At 37.6% G+C, this 22,051-nt stretch overlaps 2 protein-coding genes across 2 annotated transcripts; both read right to left on the reverse strand.

The window, feature by feature from the left end:
* Nucleotides 1–10,775: 10,775 nt before the first annotated feature.
* Nucleotides 10,776–18,261, reverse strand: LOC145783744 (U1 small nuclear ribonucleoprotein A-like). Its single transcript, XM_082595605.1, has 6 exons — nucleotides 18,141–18,261; nucleotides 17,489–17,661; nucleotides 17,019–17,123; nucleotides 16,730–16,772; nucleotides 16,207–16,321; nucleotides 10,776–11,411 (listed from the first exon to the last, which is right to left on the reverse strand). Exons 1-6 carry the CDS (start codon nucleotides 18,202–18,204, stop codon nucleotides 11,252–11,254), a joined length of 660 nt encoding a protein of 219 aa, XP_082451731.1. The 5' UTR covers nucleotides 18,205–18,261; the 3' UTR covers nucleotides 10,776–11,251.
* LOC145783728 (serine/threonine-protein phosphatase PGAM5, mitochondrial-like) lies at nucleotides 18,243–20,621 on the reverse strand. Its single transcript, XM_082595604.1, has one exon. It carries the CDS (start codon nucleotides 20,568–20,570, stop codon nucleotides 19,776–19,778), a length of 795 nt encoding a protein of 264 aa, XP_082451730.1. The 5' UTR covers nucleotides 20,571–20,621; the 3' UTR covers nucleotides 18,243–19,775.
* Between the last annotated feature and the right edge of the window lie 1,430 nt (nucleotides 20,622–22,051).

The raw sequence follows: 22,051 nt of genomic DNA on the forward strand, positions 1-22,051 counted from the left end.
ATTGAAGAGAAATTAATATTATACAACTGTTTGATGATTGTTCAGTGCAACGAGCCATGAGACGCAGCAGGATCATAGGCAAACACGGAGACAAAGTGAGAAAGTCAACATTTAAAGTAAACTCACTAAATCTCACGGCAGTGGCCTCCTGTTTATTTTCGCCGCTGAATTATACCAAAAAAAGCTAAGTTTATAATTTTTAACATGCGTGCTTTCAATTTTCGCTTTTATTTTATTTAATTCTTACTACTCCCACCATCCGTCATAACGTTCGGTCTATACACTTGAAAGCTTGTGATTTTCAATCGAATAGAAATTTTGTGAGATCTTATAAGGGTATGGCATCACAAGGATGAAAGACGCCTGGTGTCTGTAGTTTAAAGTCTCTACAAGTATGTGAAACTGCCAGGAGTAACCCATCAGAGGCGTAGTCAGTCTGAGAATAAAAATTCAAAACCAAAGCTTCCAACTTGAACAGTAGGCAATGAATGCTACTGAGTTATCAATACTGATAAATAAAAACTTACTTTTGTCTACATTACTTCTTTTTGACTTGTTATCTTTGATGTAGCGTTCTGAAGTGAACGGTTTGGTTTTGCGACTCCACCTTCATCAAAACGTTTCAGTTACAATAAAGGTTAAAGCATCAACAATTCAACAAGGAGACCCATTGCCGGTATAACGATGTTGGTAGCCCATAGATTAGCACAAGTCTGCAAACTAAAACTAAACGATTCGAGTCTCCTTCTTTAAACTTGAAAATCAAATATCACTGACACCACCAAGCAATTTGAATTCACTGCAGTAATTCAAGAATTTTGGGAAGAGTAGGCCTATATAGCCTACTATACAAGAACTGTAGTCTACTAATTAGTCTACTTGCATCATCAGAAGTAGGCCCACAGGCTATTATAGAAATAGTAGGCTAATGAAAGAAAATTACAATATTAAAATATCCAATTTGTTAACATTTTTGCTTTTTAGCTAATCTGAAAATCAAGAAACCACAGATCACACTTTGACCATTCCCATCGCGGGAATGGTCTCACACATGCCTCACATCCGTATGATTACCTATAACAAGTGTTTTTTGTAGCACCAAGCAGAAACTTATCCCTAATATGTAAACAAAATTAGTCATGTGCTCGGAAACTTGTATAATTCATTGATAAAACTTTCGCCACCGTAAAGATGGCTTCTTCAGTATTTTATTCAGATAGACTTACCTGTTTGATTTTTTCGCTTTTCTTGGTTAGTTTTTAAAACTTGCAACTTTTTATCACGCTGTAAGTTGTCGTCTGAAAGAATATTTACAAAATGTAATGACCGTTCTGAAAAAGTAGGTAAAATAATATTTTCTCAGAAGCAAATGTTAGCAAGAATTGATAACGTTAGACATGTTCCGCCAGCGATCGAGGGTGTGCCATTAGTGGCGCCTCAACTACAAGTACCTCAACTGTCAAGTACCTCAACTTTACCTTACTCCGCATTGTGCTGATTACCAAGTGGATGGCTCCTTTCCATTAAATTTTAATTGTTTTTGGTTTGAAAATCGGAAAATCGGTAGGATTTGGTCACAGAGTTTGTAGTTAATTTGTGAGTTTAAACTTGAAACTATTGAGTCCATAAAGCCCCTAATGAAACTTACTTTTTTGTTTTTTGGCCGCTGGTTTAACGAAAACAAGACCCATGTTCCCACCACTGATGGGACAAACCTGCATGCATGAAACGTTATTTAGGACAAGCTTGGGTGATGATGATGGCGTATGAGGGGGGGAAGAACAAGCACCTTCTCGTGGTCCCTCCCGTCAGTACCATATCTTTGAGGAAAGATATGCGAAACGAAGCTTGTCACACTCGAGCAAACCAGGCCCAGGTTCAGCCCAGGGTGGATAGGGAAACGCCCTTGTCAGGGCGCGGCAGCTCCTCTGTCGAAAAGTACCGACGACCCACCGTACTGCAGCTGAACACCGAGGGCATCACGGCCAGCAAGCTCAGCATCATCGAGTATCTGGCCACAAAACATCAGGCCCTCGTTATTCTCCTCCAGGAGACCCACTGCACATCTGTGGATAAGTTGGTATTACCCAACTTCACACTCGCAGGCGCAACCATCAGCAGGAAACACGGCCTCGCCACGTTTGTCCATGAGCAACTGAGCTGGACGCCAATAGACCAGTCCAGTGCCCAGTCGGAGATAGAGTGGTTATGCATAGACATATCAGGCTATCACATCATCAATGTCTATAAGCCACCACCCTCACGCTTAACACCACCAAAAAGCTTGGGTGAAAACGACATATGCACTTAACAGCTTTTGTTGAACTTTAGGTTTGCACAAATGTCGTTTCGATTAGGTTTAATGTTCTTGTTCTTTCGATGAACTATCATTACTAGTTTCCACCATTTTATTAACCATCTAAAAAAATGGTTTCAAACAGTCTTTAACTTCAACTATCAATCTCAAAACACAAGCTCTCGCCCCTATAGCTCAGTTGGTTAGCGCGTGATTTCTGAATCGAAGAAGCTTCAAGATCAAGCCGCGCACAAGTTCGACTCTCGGGGTGTGCGCTTGAGCAACGCATTCTAAGCACTGCTCTCCATTCAGCGGCACCTAATGGATGACATAATTCCCCGGCAACAACACTTCAACAATCGGAAATTTCACTTTGTCAATCTCAGTAACCGGCCCTGCGTCAAGAGCCTCTACAAGTATGTGAAACTACCAAGAATAACTTATCAAGGCTTTGGCAGTCTGAGGATAAAGAATCAAACCAAACCAACCAACCTGGGTCGGTGATCTGAAATAATCAGAACATGAATAAACAACGACCAACCATGGACTCACGTTTGAAAAGTTTTTTAATACATCCAAAATATGCCTCAATTAATGAAAGATACTATTTAATATTTACCATAGTAGGATTCACAACAGTCCATGGCATTATGCTATCTGGATCAAGATATGAGTTGTCTTTTTTTGGGTTGATTGTCTGCGTAATGTAAACAAAACAGCTCCTCATAAATCAGCATTGAGCTTGTTTTCATTACGGATTTTTATTTCTTTTCGAGTGCCACTGTGCTGTGTAGCAATTATCGTTTCATTTATTTAAAAGCAAATTATTCTAACGCTACTTTGTTCGGCCAGAAATTAGCAATGTAAGAAAATTAAAGCATTGGAGCACTTGGTCATGAGTGTTGCTAGAACTCCACCCTAATTTCAGAAAACTTCAAAGCCGTTGGTTAAAAAATTTTGATTTGGGAAATTTAGAATTATGGGCAGAAAGCAAGTTTACCTAACCTAGAAATTTTTCCACAATTCAAAATTTATCCAAACGTGGGACAAGATATTTTTATCTGGCACCACTACCACAAATCAATGCTCTTTATTTGCACACCACGGCAAAAGGTGTCGTAAACATGGCCACTTCCTCGAGCAGGGCTTTTCAAACTTTCTTCCTGTGCCACCTCATTTCAGAAAACAACTTTTTATGTGGTCCATTGGTGGGCAGTTAACAATGTGAACTATAACCCACTGTAGTCCCACTTTCAATTTGTTCGTCAACTATAAAATTACGATTTGCGACCCTGTTTTAGTTCGCGACTCACAGTTTGAGAAGCCCTATCCTAGAGTGTTATATTTTCATCAACAACTCACCACATCAGTTCCAACTAATTTGTCCCGTACATGACATTCAACCATTGACCGAGCAAAACTGGATTGAGCAAGAGGAATTGTCTGGAAGTACAAGATAGAAAGTTACGATAACTTTTCAAAAAACTTGCACACTGCCTTTTTCTTGGAGGCTACAGTATTCGCACACGTAAGTCACTCATCTAGCGTATATGTCATTGCTTTCTCATTATTGCGTTAAGCGTATCTCATGTTTCGTATTCAGAATCTTTTCTCGTAACCTTTTTTGACGTTAAATTTTTGAAACCATTGCAACAACATTAATTGTTAATTGCTGTATCCAAACAGTCACACGTTTCGGCACGAAGTGGCTATATTTACGGTAGGCCTACTGGTTGTGATCAAGAAATATAGCTTTTTATTTCCTGCCCAAGAATTCAAAATTTTTGCAAGTTTTTTTTTCTATTTCAACGGGTTTTCCCAAATTAATGCAGAATTTGGCAACACTCATGCCGTACATATAACAACGTCCTTTCGGAAAAGCACCAGCGTTGTGACTGAAAAAAGAGTGCTGCACCGACTGATTGAATGTTAATACTGTGTACAAAATACAGATGCCTATTCAGAAAATGAGCATTGCGTTTCGTTGTTACAACCCTTTAACAAAAGTCAAAACATGTCTTACCCAACGATTGTCGATTGAGTGGTTGTTAGAAAAGTAGTCTTCTAATATATTCTGTGTTCTTGCATACTGCAAACCCAAAAGCCTTGTTAAAAACTTACACCAATGAAAAATCATCAACAGAATCAACAACATCAGGTTTATGCATCCATGGTTTATGATATGCTCCCATCACGGCCTCTTCTATTCAAAACGCCCTTTTGCTTGGAACAAGAAGTAGCCTATTGTTGCAAAAAAAGCTCAAGGTGGAGAAGCGCTTTTCTTAATTGCGCAAGCGCACAGACAGAGAATCGAATTAGCGCCTCTTCATCTTCGTTGCTTGATCCTTGGTCTTTCTTTGTTTGTGAAGCCGCAGACGCTATTAACCAACTGAGCTATCGGGGCGGATGAAACATAAGGAAATGCCAACTAAATGGTGGCTTGGTAGCTACAAAGTCATTTATGCGAGTACTAAGAAACTTCCTCCAAAGGGCGATCTACATAGTCTTCTATCTATTCTAAACTAACTATATCAACTAAACTAAAAAAAAACTAAAGAAAAGAGCAATCAATAAAATATCAGCCGTTTTTTGTTGTTGTAGAGTTTAAAAATTAAAATTATCAGCTAATTTTTCTTAGATATAAGTTTATACGAAATAAATTTCACTTTAAAATAATAAAATATTTCACTTTAAAATAAAAAATAAAAACTTCCAATAAATTCACTTTTAAATTAACATTGTTCGTCAAAATGTTTTCTGATAAAGAAATAACTAATAGACTACTAAATGGCTTTTTGATTTGGTTCGAGCTTCTTGTCTATTTCTACAATTACAGATTGCAACTAATTGTGTCTTAATTAAACCTTTGTTGTGGGACAATTTAAAAAGCGTCAGACAAGACTCTCTGCAGCTGTGTTGCAACTGAAAAGCTGAGAGCCAGATGAAGACAGTGAAGTTGCGAAAGGTGTCAAAACGAATCATCTCGAAATAAGTGTGTTCTAACCACAACACTCATAAGCCTGAATAATTGGAAATTCGTAGCCTATATTCTGTGCTCGTTTCAGAATCACAGCAAAACCGAATTGAGTTTTTGTTTCGAAATGAAGTTAAAGCCTTACAAAGAAAATAAAATATGCTACTTATTTCAATAATAAATTCAACAATAAAAAAAAATAGTTTCATTTTAGACACTATTTGTAATAACTTGGCGCAAACAGCTTTAGCTTAGTTACACAAAAGCGTTAGAAGCATTGACGATGTGAGTCCAGACCAACTTATACATAAATATTGGTGCTTTTGTGCTTGATGTAGTGTATTCGTATTAATGTAAGAAATAAAAACTAACAAGATGGTCAAAACGTGACCATATTATGAGCCAAACAAAACTTAAACCAAACTTTTTCGTTTTTACAGTACACTAAATTCATCCGTTAACACGCTTGCATTGACCGCTCTTACAGTAATAAAAGCTTGCTCTGCAATTATTGCACATGAAACATACTAAAACAATTTCTGATAACTAATGAACAAATATTTAATTCATACCGCTGCACATCGTGACACTGTAATCTCTTCTATAAGTTTTAGACTTGCCGTAAAGAAACTTTTCGAAAAATAAAAGCGAATTAAAAATGTCTTATTTTAAAACACAATCATCTTTGGGGATTTCAAATTTTATATTAAATAATTGCAAGTGACTTTGTTTCGATGATAAACGCTCAATAATGATACAAAAATTAGCGCATTTGTTCCGCCTCTACTTGAACGCATAAAGAAAGATTGTGTTGTGGTTGTTACGCAAATAATTTCGTGATGTTAATTCCAACTCGTTTTATGAAAGTAAAGCTCGTTGAACAACTTATCATTGGAGAAAAAATTGAAATATGCAACAAAAAATACAAATTCATAAACTGTTCTATGAAAACTTACTTCACGAATAGAGTCCAACTTCCAACTTTGTACTTTACATACCATCGGAGGGAGTCGCACACGATTTCTTGACGTTTTTGATTTATCCATATTATAGATGCGAAAACTGTACTTTTGCGTCTGTTAATTTATCTGAAGACTTTTTAAGTTTCTGCTTAGACTTATATAGCATTTCCATTTCGTCTATCAGTCTTTGTGTTAGTTTTCGCACCATTCTTTTCAGATTAAAAACAAAAAAATCAGGTCTCCTCTCAGCGATATGTGGAGCACACCAGGGGAGTGATTAACTTGCAAGGTGTAACATTACCTTTTCGCTTAAAGTAGAACAAAATTACGTCTAAATACGAGATACAACGGATTACCTGCAGTGTTGTGTCTGTGAGGATACGTTTCTAGCTGAGAAATTATTTACTGGTAAAAATTATTTCTAAATTACTCTTTTTAGGAATTTGTTAAGAACTTGTTTCTCAATTAACTCTGCATGTGTTTGGCCAATCCATTTGCCACAAGAAGATATCAAGCCGGGTTTTGAATTGACACCATTTATTTTGGAGTAGCCTAATTGGCACATGAAAGTGGATCACTGGAATAACTTAACTTGAAGCGGCTGATAAGAAATGATAAAATTAAATAATTACAGGTTTAGCATTGCAATTAAGCAAACCATTTCAAAGACAATCACCGTATTTGCAGAAGGTGGAAACGTTGCAGGCAAAGCAAAACAATAAAGCAAGCAGAACTTTATGATATCAACATCGTTGGCGTGGTCGTCATCAGTAGGCTACTACAAGTTCCAACGTGTATTATCCATGGCGTAGCCTATATCAAAGCCTTCAGCGAAGGCTTTCAATCAACAATAGGCTTTTTGGGTAGCAGCTGACTTTGGACAACTTTTGTTTTTTGATGGCATTCTTGTTGTTTTGAACTATATGTTATTTATGTTTGGACATTTTTTTTCTCTCTAAAAATACAAATGAACTAAAGTTCAAAATTATACAACTGCTAGAAAAGGCAGTTTAGCTTTTCGGCGTCAGTTCGGTTAGCATAGCAAATTACAACATAGCCTAAAGTTTCACAGTGGGAGTTAATTTTTTAAGTCACGACTCAATGAGGGAGGCACTAGCCACTCCACAGGGTATAAGGTAGCTTACTCCAAAATAAGATATTGATACCCTTCTGTGGTCACAGAAAAAAATATGGAAAACTTAGCTTGAATTTTTAACGAAGTTTTGTAACTCGTATCTCCACAGAAATCTACTTTTTAGTTGGATGAATTTGATCAAATAGGCTACAAAGTGCGCCTTTCAAGCGAAAAGAGAGAATATCGGAGCACAGCCTAAGCAAAAATTGATCAAAGCAAGATAAAATTTGCCAAATGTTTCTGTGGGGAATGCCTTCCAGACAGTTTATTTATCACAGCATTTTCATTGGGCCCATTTATTTCGCTTAAAATTTGTGCGACGTTAAAACTCTGGTGTCCCCTACCCTAATTTTCATTTCCAGACCCGTTACTGCCCCTGTGACGCCGGATTTTACCTTTTTCATTCACCTTGAACACAAATGGCAGGAGTGCAGTCACTGCTGAGTGAGATAATTAGGCCTATAGATATTCCGCTTTAACCAGCCAAAAAGTGTAAAACTTTTTCCAGAAAATTCAAGCCGCAACGTAGAGTCATAAAATAGATCAGCATGTTATTCCTGAGATTTGGAAGAGAGGTGCTCGGTATTTTGTTTTTGTATTGCAATTAGGTTTTAGATCCAATCTAATTTGGCATTGTTTAATTCTGGAAGAAAATACTTTTAAAACTGTTTCAACAGATTTGACAAGTGGTCGATAACCACAGGTTTAAACATTTGGTTCCACAGCACTGTTAGTCTAAAACTCTACAGCAGATGAAAAAATTCAAATGAAACATTTTCAACTTCTTCTTTCTAGATGTTTAAATTTTTAACGAACGCTTCAAGTTTTTGATTTCTTGATTTCAATGTAAAAACATTGGTGTTTTTTCCTTAGATGGATAAATTAAGTTCTTTTCATTTTTCAAGCAAATCTCGAAAATAGCATAATTTTGAACGTCAGATGTCATTGCAGAAATGATGGACCAAGTTTGATTTTCACGACTTCATTTTTCAACGTTAATAGCATGTTTAAAGTTTTGTTTTTGAGAGCCATCTTACTTCACAATGCCCTAAAAGGGATTAAAACTGAACTCTCATTACATTTCACCAGATAAACTTGCAAACATACGAGTATTGAGTGCGCGACTCTTAATAAAGTTAATATTTTCACAGCATCTTGCACAATAGCATTTCGATGAGGATATATTCTTTTTAGCTATTAAGGTCTCGAATGAATCATATAGCCCAGGGGTCACCAACCTTTTTTGCATGCGGGCCACTTTGGCACTAAGGAGAGCTGTGGCGGGCCGTACTAATAAAATGTTAGGTAGGTTGACTCTTATCCTAGAAAGGAACGCATTTCGTACCCAGTATCCAGCGTTACATGTTGTTCATATTTATGTTAGAATACCGCAGCAACAAAATTAATTGAACAAAGCTACTGCCAGGCCAAGCTCCTTTTACAACACTTTTGACTTTTTTAACAATGCCTAATAAACGAGGCCACTTGTTTTGCACACTTATAGCGAGGCGAGCGGTTCATCAGAATTTTCATCGCCAAGCAAGAGTGGTGTTGTCACTTTGCTTCACAAAAGATATCTTGCAATTCACAATTTCAGTAAACAAGGAAGTGTTTGACACATCGCAATACAGGTGCCCAACAATAGTGACCTGCAAACATATCAGCGAAAAATAGGCTCCAATAACAGGGAAAAAGAAACCAGGCACCATAAAACAAACGCTTGTGGAAATCACCGAAAAATCGTAATTCTATCGTAATTCATGAACAGTCTTACCTCTGAAAAAGCAATGAGTTGGCTTTTTATCCTTTTTGTGAGAGTCTATATAAAACCGTCTTTCGTTTATTATAGACAACTGTCACTTGCGGTGCTTATCAGCGTGGTAAGAATTTGTTGATTAACAACATTTTGCAGTAGGCCTACTTGCTTCAGCAGTACATATACTAAAATTGGAACGATACAAAGAAGATTAGCATGGTGAACCAGTTATTGCAAATCCAGCCAATCCTGAAAAAATTCACTGTTGTTTTCATTCGCTGTATGCCAAAAATTTAACTGTTGCTTTGTTTCGGTGACTCGTTTCACATGTGATGGGACGCTCATTGTTTACTTTCATTTAGTCTATTTTTTTCGAAACAGCAAATAAAAACAAAACAGCAAAATGTTGCTTCTGGCGTATCCATATGCTTATGAAATATGATGCATTTAATTAACAGGCTGACAATGAAAGGAAAATAAACATTTTCTGTCATGGTGACACTCTTTTATGTGGTTCCAGCTGTCTACTGCAGTGCATCTGTTATTATACTGTAGATCAAATGTGAAATAAAAATCTGGTATTATTACAATTTTTGCACTTTTTTGAAATTGCGTGCATCGTTGACTATATATATTGTGACGTCACAGTTGCAATGCATCCTTTATGACGTCACCTAATGACCGACGTAAAACAACTCTGAATTTCAGGGTTTGAATATTGTAACAATTTTAAAATCTTGAACGATTTTAAACACCAGTGGTTAGCCGAGGTTACGAACGCAAAAGTTGCACCACTCATGAAAAGCCGCATTTAAAGACTCCAATCCTTCTAATTCAGTGATCCATGGTTGTGCCCAGACAATGTCAGCACAGCTTCTGCCACGTTTGAAACCGCTTTGGAAGGGTCCAGTGAAGCTGTCAATTTTGTCTCTAATCCGATGCAAAATGATGATGGAGAGAATGCTTCTTGCAGAGATGAGAGGATGCTTCTTGCAGAGCTTAATCCTGGCAGTTTCGCATAGGCTACTTGTAGAGGCTTTGAATCACTGACGCAGGCCCGGTCACCGAGATTGACAGAGTGAAGTTTCCGATTGTTGAAGTCTTGTTGCCGGGGAACTATTCCACCCATTAGATGCCGCTGAATGGAGAGCAGTCCTTAACTTGCGTTGCTCAAGCGCAGACTCCGAGAGTTGAACCAGCGCCGCTTGATCTTGAAGCTTCTTCGTTCCAGAAGTCACGCGCAGAATTCATATAGCCTAACAATCGGAAACTTTACCCTGTCAACTTTGGCAACCAACCCTGCGTCACTGGTTCAAAATCTTAATAAGTTTGCGAAACAGCCAGGATTAAGCTATCTGAGTCCGAGAATAAAATACCCTCACAACCATGACGTCACTCCACCTTCTCGTGAGCTATGTTCGCTTAGAAAACACCATGGACTTCTTAAGAGTAGGATACTTTAAGATACTATTAAGAAGTCCATGACAAAACAATCAATTCTACATGTAGTTCTAACAACTTGCATTTGTTTTGTTGTCTTGATAGAAAATGACAAAGCTTCGTTGCGAAGAGAGCTTTACACTGGCACCACTAACACAAAAAAAAATCAAGTCTAAACGTCTGCGGCCAGATACACAGTCGTTTTGCAAAGAAGTATTTTTAAAAATTTTATTGCAAATAATTTTGATAAAGAAATCAGTTTCCCGACGCATTATAGCCTACAGTTCTAGTATATGTGAATGAAAACATGTTATGATTGGACTGCTGCACACTGCACAGCAGGGCTAGGGTCACTTCATTGTGGTGACAATCTATTCAAACGTTAAGTCATAAGGAGAGTTATTGGCATTAAAAAATGACTACAAATAATGCGCATCTTCAAAGTTGTAACACATGAAAAAAGTTGTGGTTCAAGCAGCTAGATACGAGAACTGCAAAAGATTTTCGAAGGAAATTCCAAAGCAAAGTGGCTGGAATGGTTCACTATTTAACGTTCTAGATCAAACCCTAAACAGTAAACACGATCATTGTGAAAATGCCCCCGCTCAATGACAAGTTCGTGCCCTTTGTAGTGTAGAAGCTTCCATGAAGGAAACAAGAGTTTTTAAGTGGCTGACAACATCCGATGCTACTTCTTAGCGAAATTGATCCTTAAAGAGTGAGTAGGAGATATTTTGAATCCTTGGAGCGAGCTTTTGGCATCTGTTGATTCTTTTTCGGATTCGAACTCAACAAAGGCAATATCGTGGCGTTCAGGAACTAACCTCACTTCCTTGTAGCCGGGAAACCTGGAAAATGCAATCACAGGTAACGAGTTGATTGGAAAAGTTTACAAAGATCACAAGAAGTTATGAAACGGATGTAACTGTTGTGGTAGTCACATTTATTTTTATAATTACTCAAGTGGTTGGTTTTGAATCCTTATCCTCGGTAGGGTGCATCAGGAGCCCCGACCATGCAATTTTTATTTCTTCTATTGTTTAAATTGTTAGGCTATATGAATTAGAATGTGTGGTAAAATATTATTTAATTCTTTCAACGTTTAGGTATGCCACACAGAACATAAATGTTGATCCAGTACAGGCCCTACAGGGTTGCCACTTAGCAGATTTTATTGCAAAACTTGAGAAATTTAGCAGAATTTTAAGCTGTTTGGCATCAAAATTTTGAGTTGGCAGAATTATTAAGTTTGGCAGATTTATAAAACTCATAAGATTAGTTGAATTCCATTGAATTTGTGACAAAATTGTGGTTCTATCTTGTTGTTTGTGAAATAAATGGTGATTATGTTTCGGTTGTAATTGTTTGCTTTTAACAAAGTAACTATGACATCTAAAAATGGAAAGTATTTTAATTTATTTTAGAGGGTTTCATTTCAGTTTATCTTAGGGGTAAACTAAGCATAATTAGTTTGGTAGATTAAAGACGATTTTGGCAGATTTTTGGACACTGTTTGGCAGAGCATCAGCCATCAAATTTAAATCTGGCAACCCTGATCCAGCAACATGTGTGCAATTAAATTGCTAGGTGCTCAGATAAACTGTAATAAGGTACCGTAATATCGCTGATTTTCGTTGTTATTAGTGCAGAATAGGATATGTTCAGGTATGGTAGATACCAGTTAGGTTTGGTATTCAACATCCTAGTTTTCAGTTAGATATCCAGTGCATTTAATTTTCGCTTTGTGAATCCTCCATTTTTCAGCCATTTCTGTTGCTTAAAATTACTTTTCTTGTGATATCAGGTGAATTTTTAACTAACAGTGATTGAAGTAAATATAGTATATATGTCTTTGGATCAGTCAATTTCACCAACAACTCTGTTGAAGACAAGTGGAACAGGTGTGAAATCACCCACCCAAACACCAAAAACTCGACAATGTTCAAACATTTTTGGTGTAGGTAACGGACTGTCTGTTAATGATGCAGAAATTACAGGGAGCAAACTGCCACCGTCTATGCAAGTATTACGTTGCATGCTGTATCACATTGAAGATGGAGCCAAAACCAATCGAACTAAATTTCAGGCTTCTAAAATTGTTCTATCAAAAATCATTCCATTTTATTGTAAAGCCAACATTCCAATGGTCACCGAACTTTATGCCTGTAACAAAATCATCAAACTTTTAGACGGCAATAAGAAACTTCGTGACATTCCAACTAACAGAAGACACACTCCTTTAGTCATGAAGAAATTAGAAGCCAGTAATTTGAGTTTGTCAAAGACTTTTCGACTCTGGCCTACAGATGTTGAAAAACTGATGAAAAATGAAGATGATATAAAGTTCCTAAAATCCATGCAAACTGATAGAGTAGCCACTTTTGGGTCGTGTGAAACAAGCTTATTTGGTTCAGCGCTGCCAGGAACGCAAGGAGGCTGAGACTCGACGTCATGAAAAATCACTTTCTGATATGAGAGCAAACACCAGCACAGCAGTCTTAGACGATAGCGAAAGTGAAGATACATGTACCTCGTCAGATCAAGCAAAGTCTAGCCGAAGCCACAAACGTACAAAGGTAACAGGTACACAGGCATTTATACCTCATGATATTTTACAGTCCCAAAAGCTAGTATCTCTTGCGACACGCATAAAAATGACCCCAGCTCAGCAGGCTGTATTCACAGAAGCTTTTATAGAAGAAGTTGGAGGTGACACATCGAAGGTAGTGACATCATATTCTTCAACGGATCGCACCAGACGAAAGGTGGGAAAAGAAATAGCAGGTTCTGTGAAAGAAAAATGGAATGCACCAAAACTGTTATCCCTCCATTGGGATTCGAAGCTGCAATGCAAATTAACTGATATAAATGAGAAAGAGGAGCGAGTAGTTATAGCAGCCGGCACTACAAAAGAAATGAAAATTCTGGGCATCCCTAGTTATGAACCTGGTACAGACCGTAAAACGGGTGAAATAGTTGCAAAACTTTCAGCTGATTTGATTGAAGAATGGGACTGTTTGAAGTGCATTGTAAATTTAGTGTTTGATACCACATCAAGTAACACTGGACATGTATCGGCGGCATGTATTAGCCTGCAGCAGCAGTTGGATCGACCCCTTTTATGGTCTGGATGCAGGCACCACATAGGTGAAGTGGTGATCACTCATGTTTTCAATGAGCTAAAAATAGAGACATCAAAATCCCCTGATGTGATGTTGTTTGTAAGACTACGCAAAAACTGGGGAATGATTCCACATTGCTCGGCTGAAAAACTAGCTAGACTGGACATATCTAATTTTGATGAAGAAGCGAAAGTATTAGTATTACAGCTGAAAGAAGATGTTCTCAGGTTATGCAGAGCGCAGGAGAAGTTTAAACGTGATGACTATAAAGAATTTATTCATTTGTGCCTGGGCTACCTTGATCCAAATCAACCAGTCAATTTCATGAGGCCGGGTGCTTTACATAAGGCACGTTGGATGGCCAAGATTATATATATTCTTAAACTAAGCTTACTGGAACAACAGATTGCCAACCTACCTGCCGGTACCATAACTACAAAACAGCAAATTCCAAAATTAAGAGAAATGACAAATTTTCTTGTACTTGTCTATTGTAAATGGTGGTTATCTTGTCCGTCTGCTTTTGATGCTCCTTATAATGACCTGACATTCATTCATGTTTTGTCGCGCTATGCTAATGTGAATAAGAGTATTTCTCAAATTGCTCTCCAAGCATTTTCACGGCATTATTGGTATTTGGTTCCAGAAATGATACCACTGTCGTTGTTCAGCTCTAATGTTACTGGCTTAGAGAAAAAAGCTATCTGTGATGTTATGTTAGCAAACAAACCTCTGGATACTGATAAATTACCTACTGGACGATTTGGAACAGGACATGGGAAACCTGTATTCCCAACAAGCGTTTCCAAAGATACTAAACTGTCTGATTTAGTTAAACAGGATTCTTGGTTCATTTTTCGACTTCTTGAACTAGATCCTATGTTTCTTGGTGTAAGTGTAAAACAATGGTCAGATCTAGACTCCTACCAACAGTCATTGTACAACGCTATGTCCATAAATGTCATCAATGACTCTGCGGAAAGAGGGGTGAAGCTTAGTTCTGACTTTTGTCAGGCAGCCAAAAATGAAGGGCACTATCAAAGTGTCATACAAGTAGTTGAGAATGATAGAAAGATAACCCCTAACCTCAGAAAACGAAAAGTAGTAGATTGATGATGTATGGCTGATTGGACATTCCATCAATTAATGCTGGTGCACTGACAGTGTTTACTGCATTGCTTATTTAATCTGTTTTGTGTGTTTACTGTATCTGTATGCATTTTTTTCTGATCTTTGAATTTGCAATGTTGCCTTGGCTTAGCCTTAGATGATTCGATGTCGTAGCTCATTTGAGCTTATTTACAGGTTTAATCTAAATTATACATTAAAATATGGACTAATCTTACTTGAGCCTAATTTGGCTACCCAAGACCGTGAATGTTTGTGCATTGCATGATTTTGCATCCTACCCTGCTATACAGGACGAAACCCAATCATTATGATATTTTAAATGTCAATTAGTATAAAATATTGTTCCATACACGCATAGTATAGTGGCGTTAAATTCAGAGTTGTGAACTAGAACGTGACTTTTTGAGTTAAAAGAGGTTAAATTGCACAAGAGTTACCGCTCAATAACATTAGGGCCATGTGGCATACCTAAATGTTCACGAAACTTTATAGCATTTTCACACAACGATTTTCTCACCCAGTCTAACAGTTTAGGCAATAGAAGAAATGCGATGTTAGTATTTTTCAAAAATATGGGGCAGCTGATCCTCGGGCTAACAAAGCCTTGATAGGTAGCGCACACCCGAGAGTCGAACCAGCGCCACGTGATCTTAAGCCGGGCAGGTAACCAATGAGCTAACGGGGCGGACAAGTGAAACGTAACTTTCCTCCTACAAGCGCTCGTTTAAGAACCACTAACTTGGTTTTTAAATTGAAATCGAGTGCGTTTACTGTCTAAACGAAAATCGCGATGTCAGCCACAAAAATCGCTATTTACATTGACGACAGTAATCAGTGCATGTCTATCGCACGAGTTTAACTTGAACTGTTGCATTCAAGCATGCCCATGTTGCCTTCAATCGTGTCAATGACAAGATATCGGGTGTGCTAGCGAGTGGCGTGTACTAAGATGTTGCGATCATGCCATATTCTAAACTGATTGTCCTGTTTAGGTATCAAGTACCTTATAACGTCTGCGTTTGGTCGCTTCTGCCTTTTTCTAGACTTTTGCTATGTTTGGCATATTGTTATTTCTGTGGTGTTTAGAAACAAAAACATATTGAACTGAACGGTCGGCGGTTCGACACCGCTCAAGAGCATGTGACTTTGTCTTTGGCAAGACACTTAATGACACGTTTGAAGTTGGACATGGAGATTGGCTTCCTGTCCATTTAACTTAAATCTTTAAAAGCCGAAGATTAACGTGAATCCGACACCAACGTATTCTAACAAAGGATCCTACTTTGTAACGACAAAATCTTTAACAGATGAGGATTAGCGTGGAAACGAGAAGATATAGGATATTGCATTTTTTCTGATACAAGCTCTTGCTTTGTAACGATGTAAATACCTGCCAAAGAGCATGTTAAGCATAGCCTCAGATGTCTCAGGAGGAAGGTTATTGATGAAGAGGATGTGGTTAGGAGGGTTCTCGTTACCGATATCTACCTCCATACCTGACGTCACTGTAATGAAATTGTTTGGCATGGTGAACGGAAGCATACACATTACACACATGACTGACTTTCTACACTTGGTAGCAGTCAGAGTCGCTAACATACGTTGCTAGACGCTAGTCCGAGTCGTATCATTTGAAAGAGACGTAAAGTTTAAAGTTAAAATCTTATTATCTTTTAGCCATCATTAAGGGTTAGCATTTAGACAAGACCTGCGTATATATGGGGTTGTACTTTGTACCATTGACTGCTGGACCAAAACTGAATCTTAAGGGCCACTGATTCTAAGAAAGCACGCAATCTGCAAGCTACAGCATTACAGCAACATGGCTTTCTTGGTTACGGTTATGACATTCAACGGATGGAAAAGTGAGGAAGTTAATACTCACTGACCAAATGAATCTGATCATGACTCACCATCGCCTGGTGCTGATTCTTGTGCTGGCAAAGACACTTTCCCCTGAAAGACAAATGTAAGTGATTTATTATTTAGTTGACAGGCAATTGTTTGAAACAGTGATTTTACAAAAACTTCAAACACAGATGCAAACTTGTAAATCTGTGAACACTTTAACTTAAGAGGAAAATTATTAAAGACGTAGCCAATAGCCATGCTTTCCATTGGTGTAAAGTCTCCAAGAAAAACGTTAACAGAAGTTGGTACCTTCAAAAAAAGGACAGCTATCAAGATAGGATTTGAATATACCTTTTTAGGTTCTTTCTTTTTCTTCTTCTTTTCCTTCGCACGTTCTGAATACGTTCCTTTCATTTTGGCAATAACGTCAGAATCCTTCTTAGAATATGACAAGCGCTGAATACAATTTTTAAGTAATACAGTGGAGTTCATTTGTTTATTACATATATCTATAAAAGCGACCGAAGCATCCTATGAACATGTTGCTATACAACAAGACAAATACAATACATAATTTATTAAATAAATTTGTCGTAGTAGTGTTTTCAATTCTGATTCAGCAATTACTCAATGGTCAATGTGAATACCAGTAAGCAAAGTAACTGTCTCAGTGTTTTGCCCATAATTGGAGGGAGAAAAAAAATGTCTAGCAGGAAACAACTACTGTGGCTTATTGACATGCTACGGTACTCCACTCTCGGTCACTTCACCAGAAGACAAACTGTTAAGAGATATGAATAAAATTTGAACAGATGCGTTACCATGGGTTTGTCGTAGAAAGGAAACCCTTGCATGGAGCGCAGAGCATTGGTGGCACTATTGATGTCTTTAAATACAACGAAAGCTTGTCCTCTCATTTTCATTGTCTTTAATGCAACAATGTCCAGGATTTGGCCAAATTGTGAAAATATAGCATAAAGTGACTTCTTCAGCTCTGCAAAAAGAATATATTGTTAGAGTACTTTCCAAATTGAAACTTTTGAAAAAGTTTAATGAAATGCAACAGGCTAATTAATACACTGCAAATAAAACACTATTTGTGGTGTGATAATTGATTTATTTGATTGTGAGAATCTTCATCCTCATAGTTAGACTGTAAAAAAAATGTAGATGGGTTAAATTGTGATTAGGGAATGTTTTCATTTGTCATGTAGCATACTGTTGAATAGAGAGGTATCCAACAAATGCATTACTAGAGCATAGCTATTTAGTGTTAAACTTGCAATTTCTTAACTTTGAAATTTGTCAAACAGAGCTAATTGTAAACTAATTGTATTTTTTCAAAGCAGAAAAGGCAGTCAAGTGCAATACGTAGTTATTAAGATTTATGTAATTACAATAAACACAATCTTCTGTGAAGTGGTTGAAACAACTGTTGCGTAGCTGTAGTTTTTGTGAACAACAATTACTAACCTTCTTTCTTGATCTTTTCATTTAGATTGTTCACATAAATGGTGTGGTTTGGGCGAATGTCCATAGCTGTTTTACTACACAATAAATTACCTCAATGGTTCTAAAAAATGAATACAGAATGTTATCCATACAAAATTGTTGCGAGTCAAATAAAAACAAATCATATTATCTGATATAACACAGTACATCACACAAGACCACTTGAACTTATATTCACTGTATATTTCCTCTAAAAACTTTTAATGTGATTCATCAAATGCTAAACATATTCAGTAGAAAATAACAATTTCACATTTTTCAAAGCACAACTTTTAGGCACAGACATGTTGGTGCAGAACAGATGAGGACTGAGGGTGACTACCTGGCATATCCCTACATATCTGCACCTTAACGTTGTGAAATTCTCTTTGAAGACTTTGTTTGTAGCCAATATAAAATAAATTACATACTTTTAGAAAGCAATTAAACATTTTTTTAGAAGCTCTACAATATTTTGCTCATGCAAACACTTCAGTAGATAACTGCATTCAAATGTCTGGATCCTTGCAGAAAGCTTCCAAAAGTTAAGCTCGGTGCCCATTGGTGGATATATAATTGTTGCATGCCAAAATAGCTTCATTATCACAAAAAGGTGTGTGCAAAAAGCGTGTGTTTGCAAATATAAAAATATAGTTGGTTTGATGTGGTGTCAGACGTCCCAATTTTTGCTTGAAGCATAAGTTTGGAGACAATTGAGCTGACAAATTATTCAAATTGTCACTAAAAGGAATAAACAGTATGAATAAACATATCAAAACAATATTGTATCCAAAATAAATGATAAGGGTAAAGTTAGCAAGTGTACATATCGCATTTCAGGCCTTGAAACTGAAGGCGGCCATCATGGCCACGATAAACTTACAAAAACTGACATTTTGTCCACCGGGTCTCGCCCTTTCGCCAGCCGCATTTGTCCGTCATGAAATTCTGAGAAAATCTTATGCAAGCGGCCCTGTGAATGAAGTACTTTGCCACTTATAATCACAAAAGATTAGAAAGCAGTCAAAGCACCCGATAGGGCCGATAAATCACAATTCACACTGTCTATGCTTGAATTGTTAACATTATTGATTGACCAAGCAGCTGATGTCTGACAATAAGCAGGATGCAAGTAACATCACAATACACTTTATTGATCCGATGAATCAGAACAGAAAGGAGTGAAACCCAGTTAGAGCAGAGGTGCCAGATGGTGCAAAAAATTGGTATAAATTTTTTTCTGATGGCCGCCATGTGCTTGTGATTGTCTGCCAAACAGCATGCTTCAGTCGGACACGTTTGGCCGCCGGAAAAAAATGTTTCGAGGCTTGCATTTGGTCATGATTGCTAAGCTAAAATATCTTCCAACATAATGTTTAAACTAATCTAACAAGAGAAAATAAGTGAAATGCAGCCTGGTGTGATAGTAGATGAATAAGGATTTTTGTACTAAAATAGCGTATCTCAAATACAGAAAATTTGTGAAGCAAGAATTACAACTTTTACGCTTCAAAACAACGTTCGTACTAACAAATTACAACAACGTTCTAGCAAAAAATTACTTCAAATCTGTATAATAAATCACATGAGTCTGAATACAGTGTGAAAATTAAATGACTATTCAAATGTAAGTTTGTCGGCCGGTAAATGTCCAGAATCACCAACTGCTTTAACAGACACTCGACCATTCGGCCTCACTGTTAACAGTGTCATGCTTGCATGGCGCAAACTCATACGCAGCCATGCTTCAGGTGGAAATTGCAAAGCACGACAAATAAAATACCGAATAACATTGGCATGGCAAACAATGACCTCAACTGAATCGTTTTCCTGTTCAACATCTGCTCTATGGATGAACTCACGAAATGCTGTTTCAATTCGAGCACCATCAACAAAAAATGCTCGTGGTTCAGGGGCCCAGTGAATCACCGGAGGCTCCGGCTCAATTGGAGCTCCTTCACGCAACAAATCTGAACTTTTCAGAGGGATGGAATCATTATCAAGCTGTTTATATATTAGTCGACATGTTTCTGTAGCTCTTGCCATGGTGGATTCTACAATATGAGTTATTTTTTTATCCAAGCCCAGTGCCTTCAATCTTTGTCCAGTGCAAATGGCCTGTTCATGTCCTAGCTTTGTTAGTTTCTTATCAGCATCAGTTTTCCCATTGAGATTATACTGGCCATGACGAATCAGAATAAAATGACGGCTTGCTTTTGGTTTCTCATGAGCTCTTTTATCCCAGTTTGTATCCCAAGTAGAATATTTAGATTCAGTCGTTGCAGCAAACACTGATTTGAAAGGATTTAGAGAAGCAACTTCGTGACGCAAATCATCCTTACTCAAAGCAAAAGTTATTCCACCACAAGCAACAGCAGCTCCAAATTTCAACAACTTAGATTGAAAAAACATGCTCACCACAAAAAAATACTGCAACGTTTGTAGGCTAGCTTATTTATCAAAACTGACAACCTTCAGTAAACAGAAATGTTATTAGAAGCTACCGCAACTTATATATATAATATATAAATAATGGAAAACATCGGGTGCAACCTAGTTCGTACCCTGAACAGTTCGGACCCTCAGTTCGTACCCTGAAAAGATCGAGAGAAAAAATTAAAAAAAGCCGAAGTCGCTGATCGCAGTTTAATAGCACAAAGCTGAAGTCGCTGATCGGACTCAGAGTTTCCGCAAACAAACTCGAGGGTTAGGGTTAGCGGAAACCGCGAAACTGCGGAAAAATATTTGCGGAAACTGCGATCAGCGAGTGTTAGAGCAGAGCATAGATTACTCGATGATTAGAGTTAGGGTTAGCCGAAACTGCGGTTAGCAAAACTGCTGAAAAATGTTTGCGGAAACTGCGATCAGCGAGGGTTAGGGTTAGAGCATAGATTAATCTATGGTTAGAGTTAGGGTAAAGGTTAGCGGAATCTACGGAAAATGTTTGCGGAAACTGCGATCAGCGAGGGTTAGGGTTAGAGCATAGATTAGCCTATGGTTAAGGTTAGCGGAAACTGCGATCAGCGACTTCGGCTTTGTGCTATCTTTCTCTCAATCTTTTCAGGGGAAAATTTTTAAATGTTTGCGGAAGCTGCGATCAGCGACTTCCGCTTTTTTAATTTTTTCTTTCGATCTTTTTAGGGTACGAACTGAGGGTCCGAACTGTTCAGGGTACGAACTAGGTTGCATCCGAAAACATCACTGGTTGGTGTTTGGTCTACTGGATAAAAAATGCCAAGCAGTGCAATGCTTTGCAGGTTGTTGGTTTGACTTTATCAAAAGCACTGAGATACGATATAAAAATATGCAAAAAAAAAATTAACACTGTTAATTGATGCACTATTTAACTTTGCTACATGTTACCGTACCACATCATATGTACAGACAACGAAAGGTTATCGGTATCATATTGCTCACTTCCTACCAAGCAAATAAGACTTACAGTTACAGAGATAACAAGTCTACAACCCCCAAAAAAATAAAACTTTATTTACGTGGTTCCTGCCAAAGTTTCCCAGACTGACAATTGGTTGGTTTTGAATCTTTATCCTTGGATTGACAAAGCGTTTGATAGGTTTTTTGCAATGCTCCTTGACAGTGGAATCACTTAACTGATTGACACTGACAACTCTGCAAAAACAGCCTGATGTACCTACCACCTTTTTAATTTTCGGCTACGCTGGTTCACGCGAAGTCTAAAGGTGCTTCAAGTTCATGCTGGTTCAGTTTTCTTAAATCACTTGCTTGAGCTCTGTATTTACAGGTTACAGCAAATGGCAACATGGCAAATCTCACAAGTTTTTTATGCAAGTTGCCAACGTTAAAAATAATAAATGTTCAACACTTTTGTTTTGCGGGTAATAGCTTTCGTCATATTTGTTGGACGTTTGTCA

This window comes from Aplidium turbinatum, chromosome 1 (assembly GCF_918807975.1).
Source record: "Aplidium turbinatum chromosome 1, kaAplTurb1.1, whole genome shotgun sequence".
Lineage (NCBI taxonomy): Eukaryota > Metazoa > Chordata > Ascidiacea > Aplousobranchia > Polyclinidae > Aplidium > Aplidium turbinatum.

What these genes read in the sequence shown, in the direction of transcription:
- LOC145783728 (XM_082595604.1), bottom strand. Translation starts at nt 20,570, where the DNA reads ATGTTTTTTCAATCTAAGTTGTTGAAATTTGGAGCTGCTGTTGCTTGT.
- LOC145783744 (XM_082595605.1), bottom strand. Translation starts at nt 18,204, where the DNA reads ATGGACATTCGCCCAAACCACACCATTTATGTGAACAATCTAAATGAA. An exon ending in AGAATCAGCACCAGGCGATG is followed by an intron (nt 16,322 to 16,729) that starts GTGAGTCATGAT and finishes ATTTCATTACAG; the next exon opens with TGACGTCAGGTATGGAGGTA. An exon ending in CTTAACATGCTCTTTGGCAG is followed by an intron (nt 11,412 to 16,206) that starts GTATTTACATCG and finishes TGCATTTTCCAG; the next exon opens with GTTTCCCGGCTACAAGGAAG.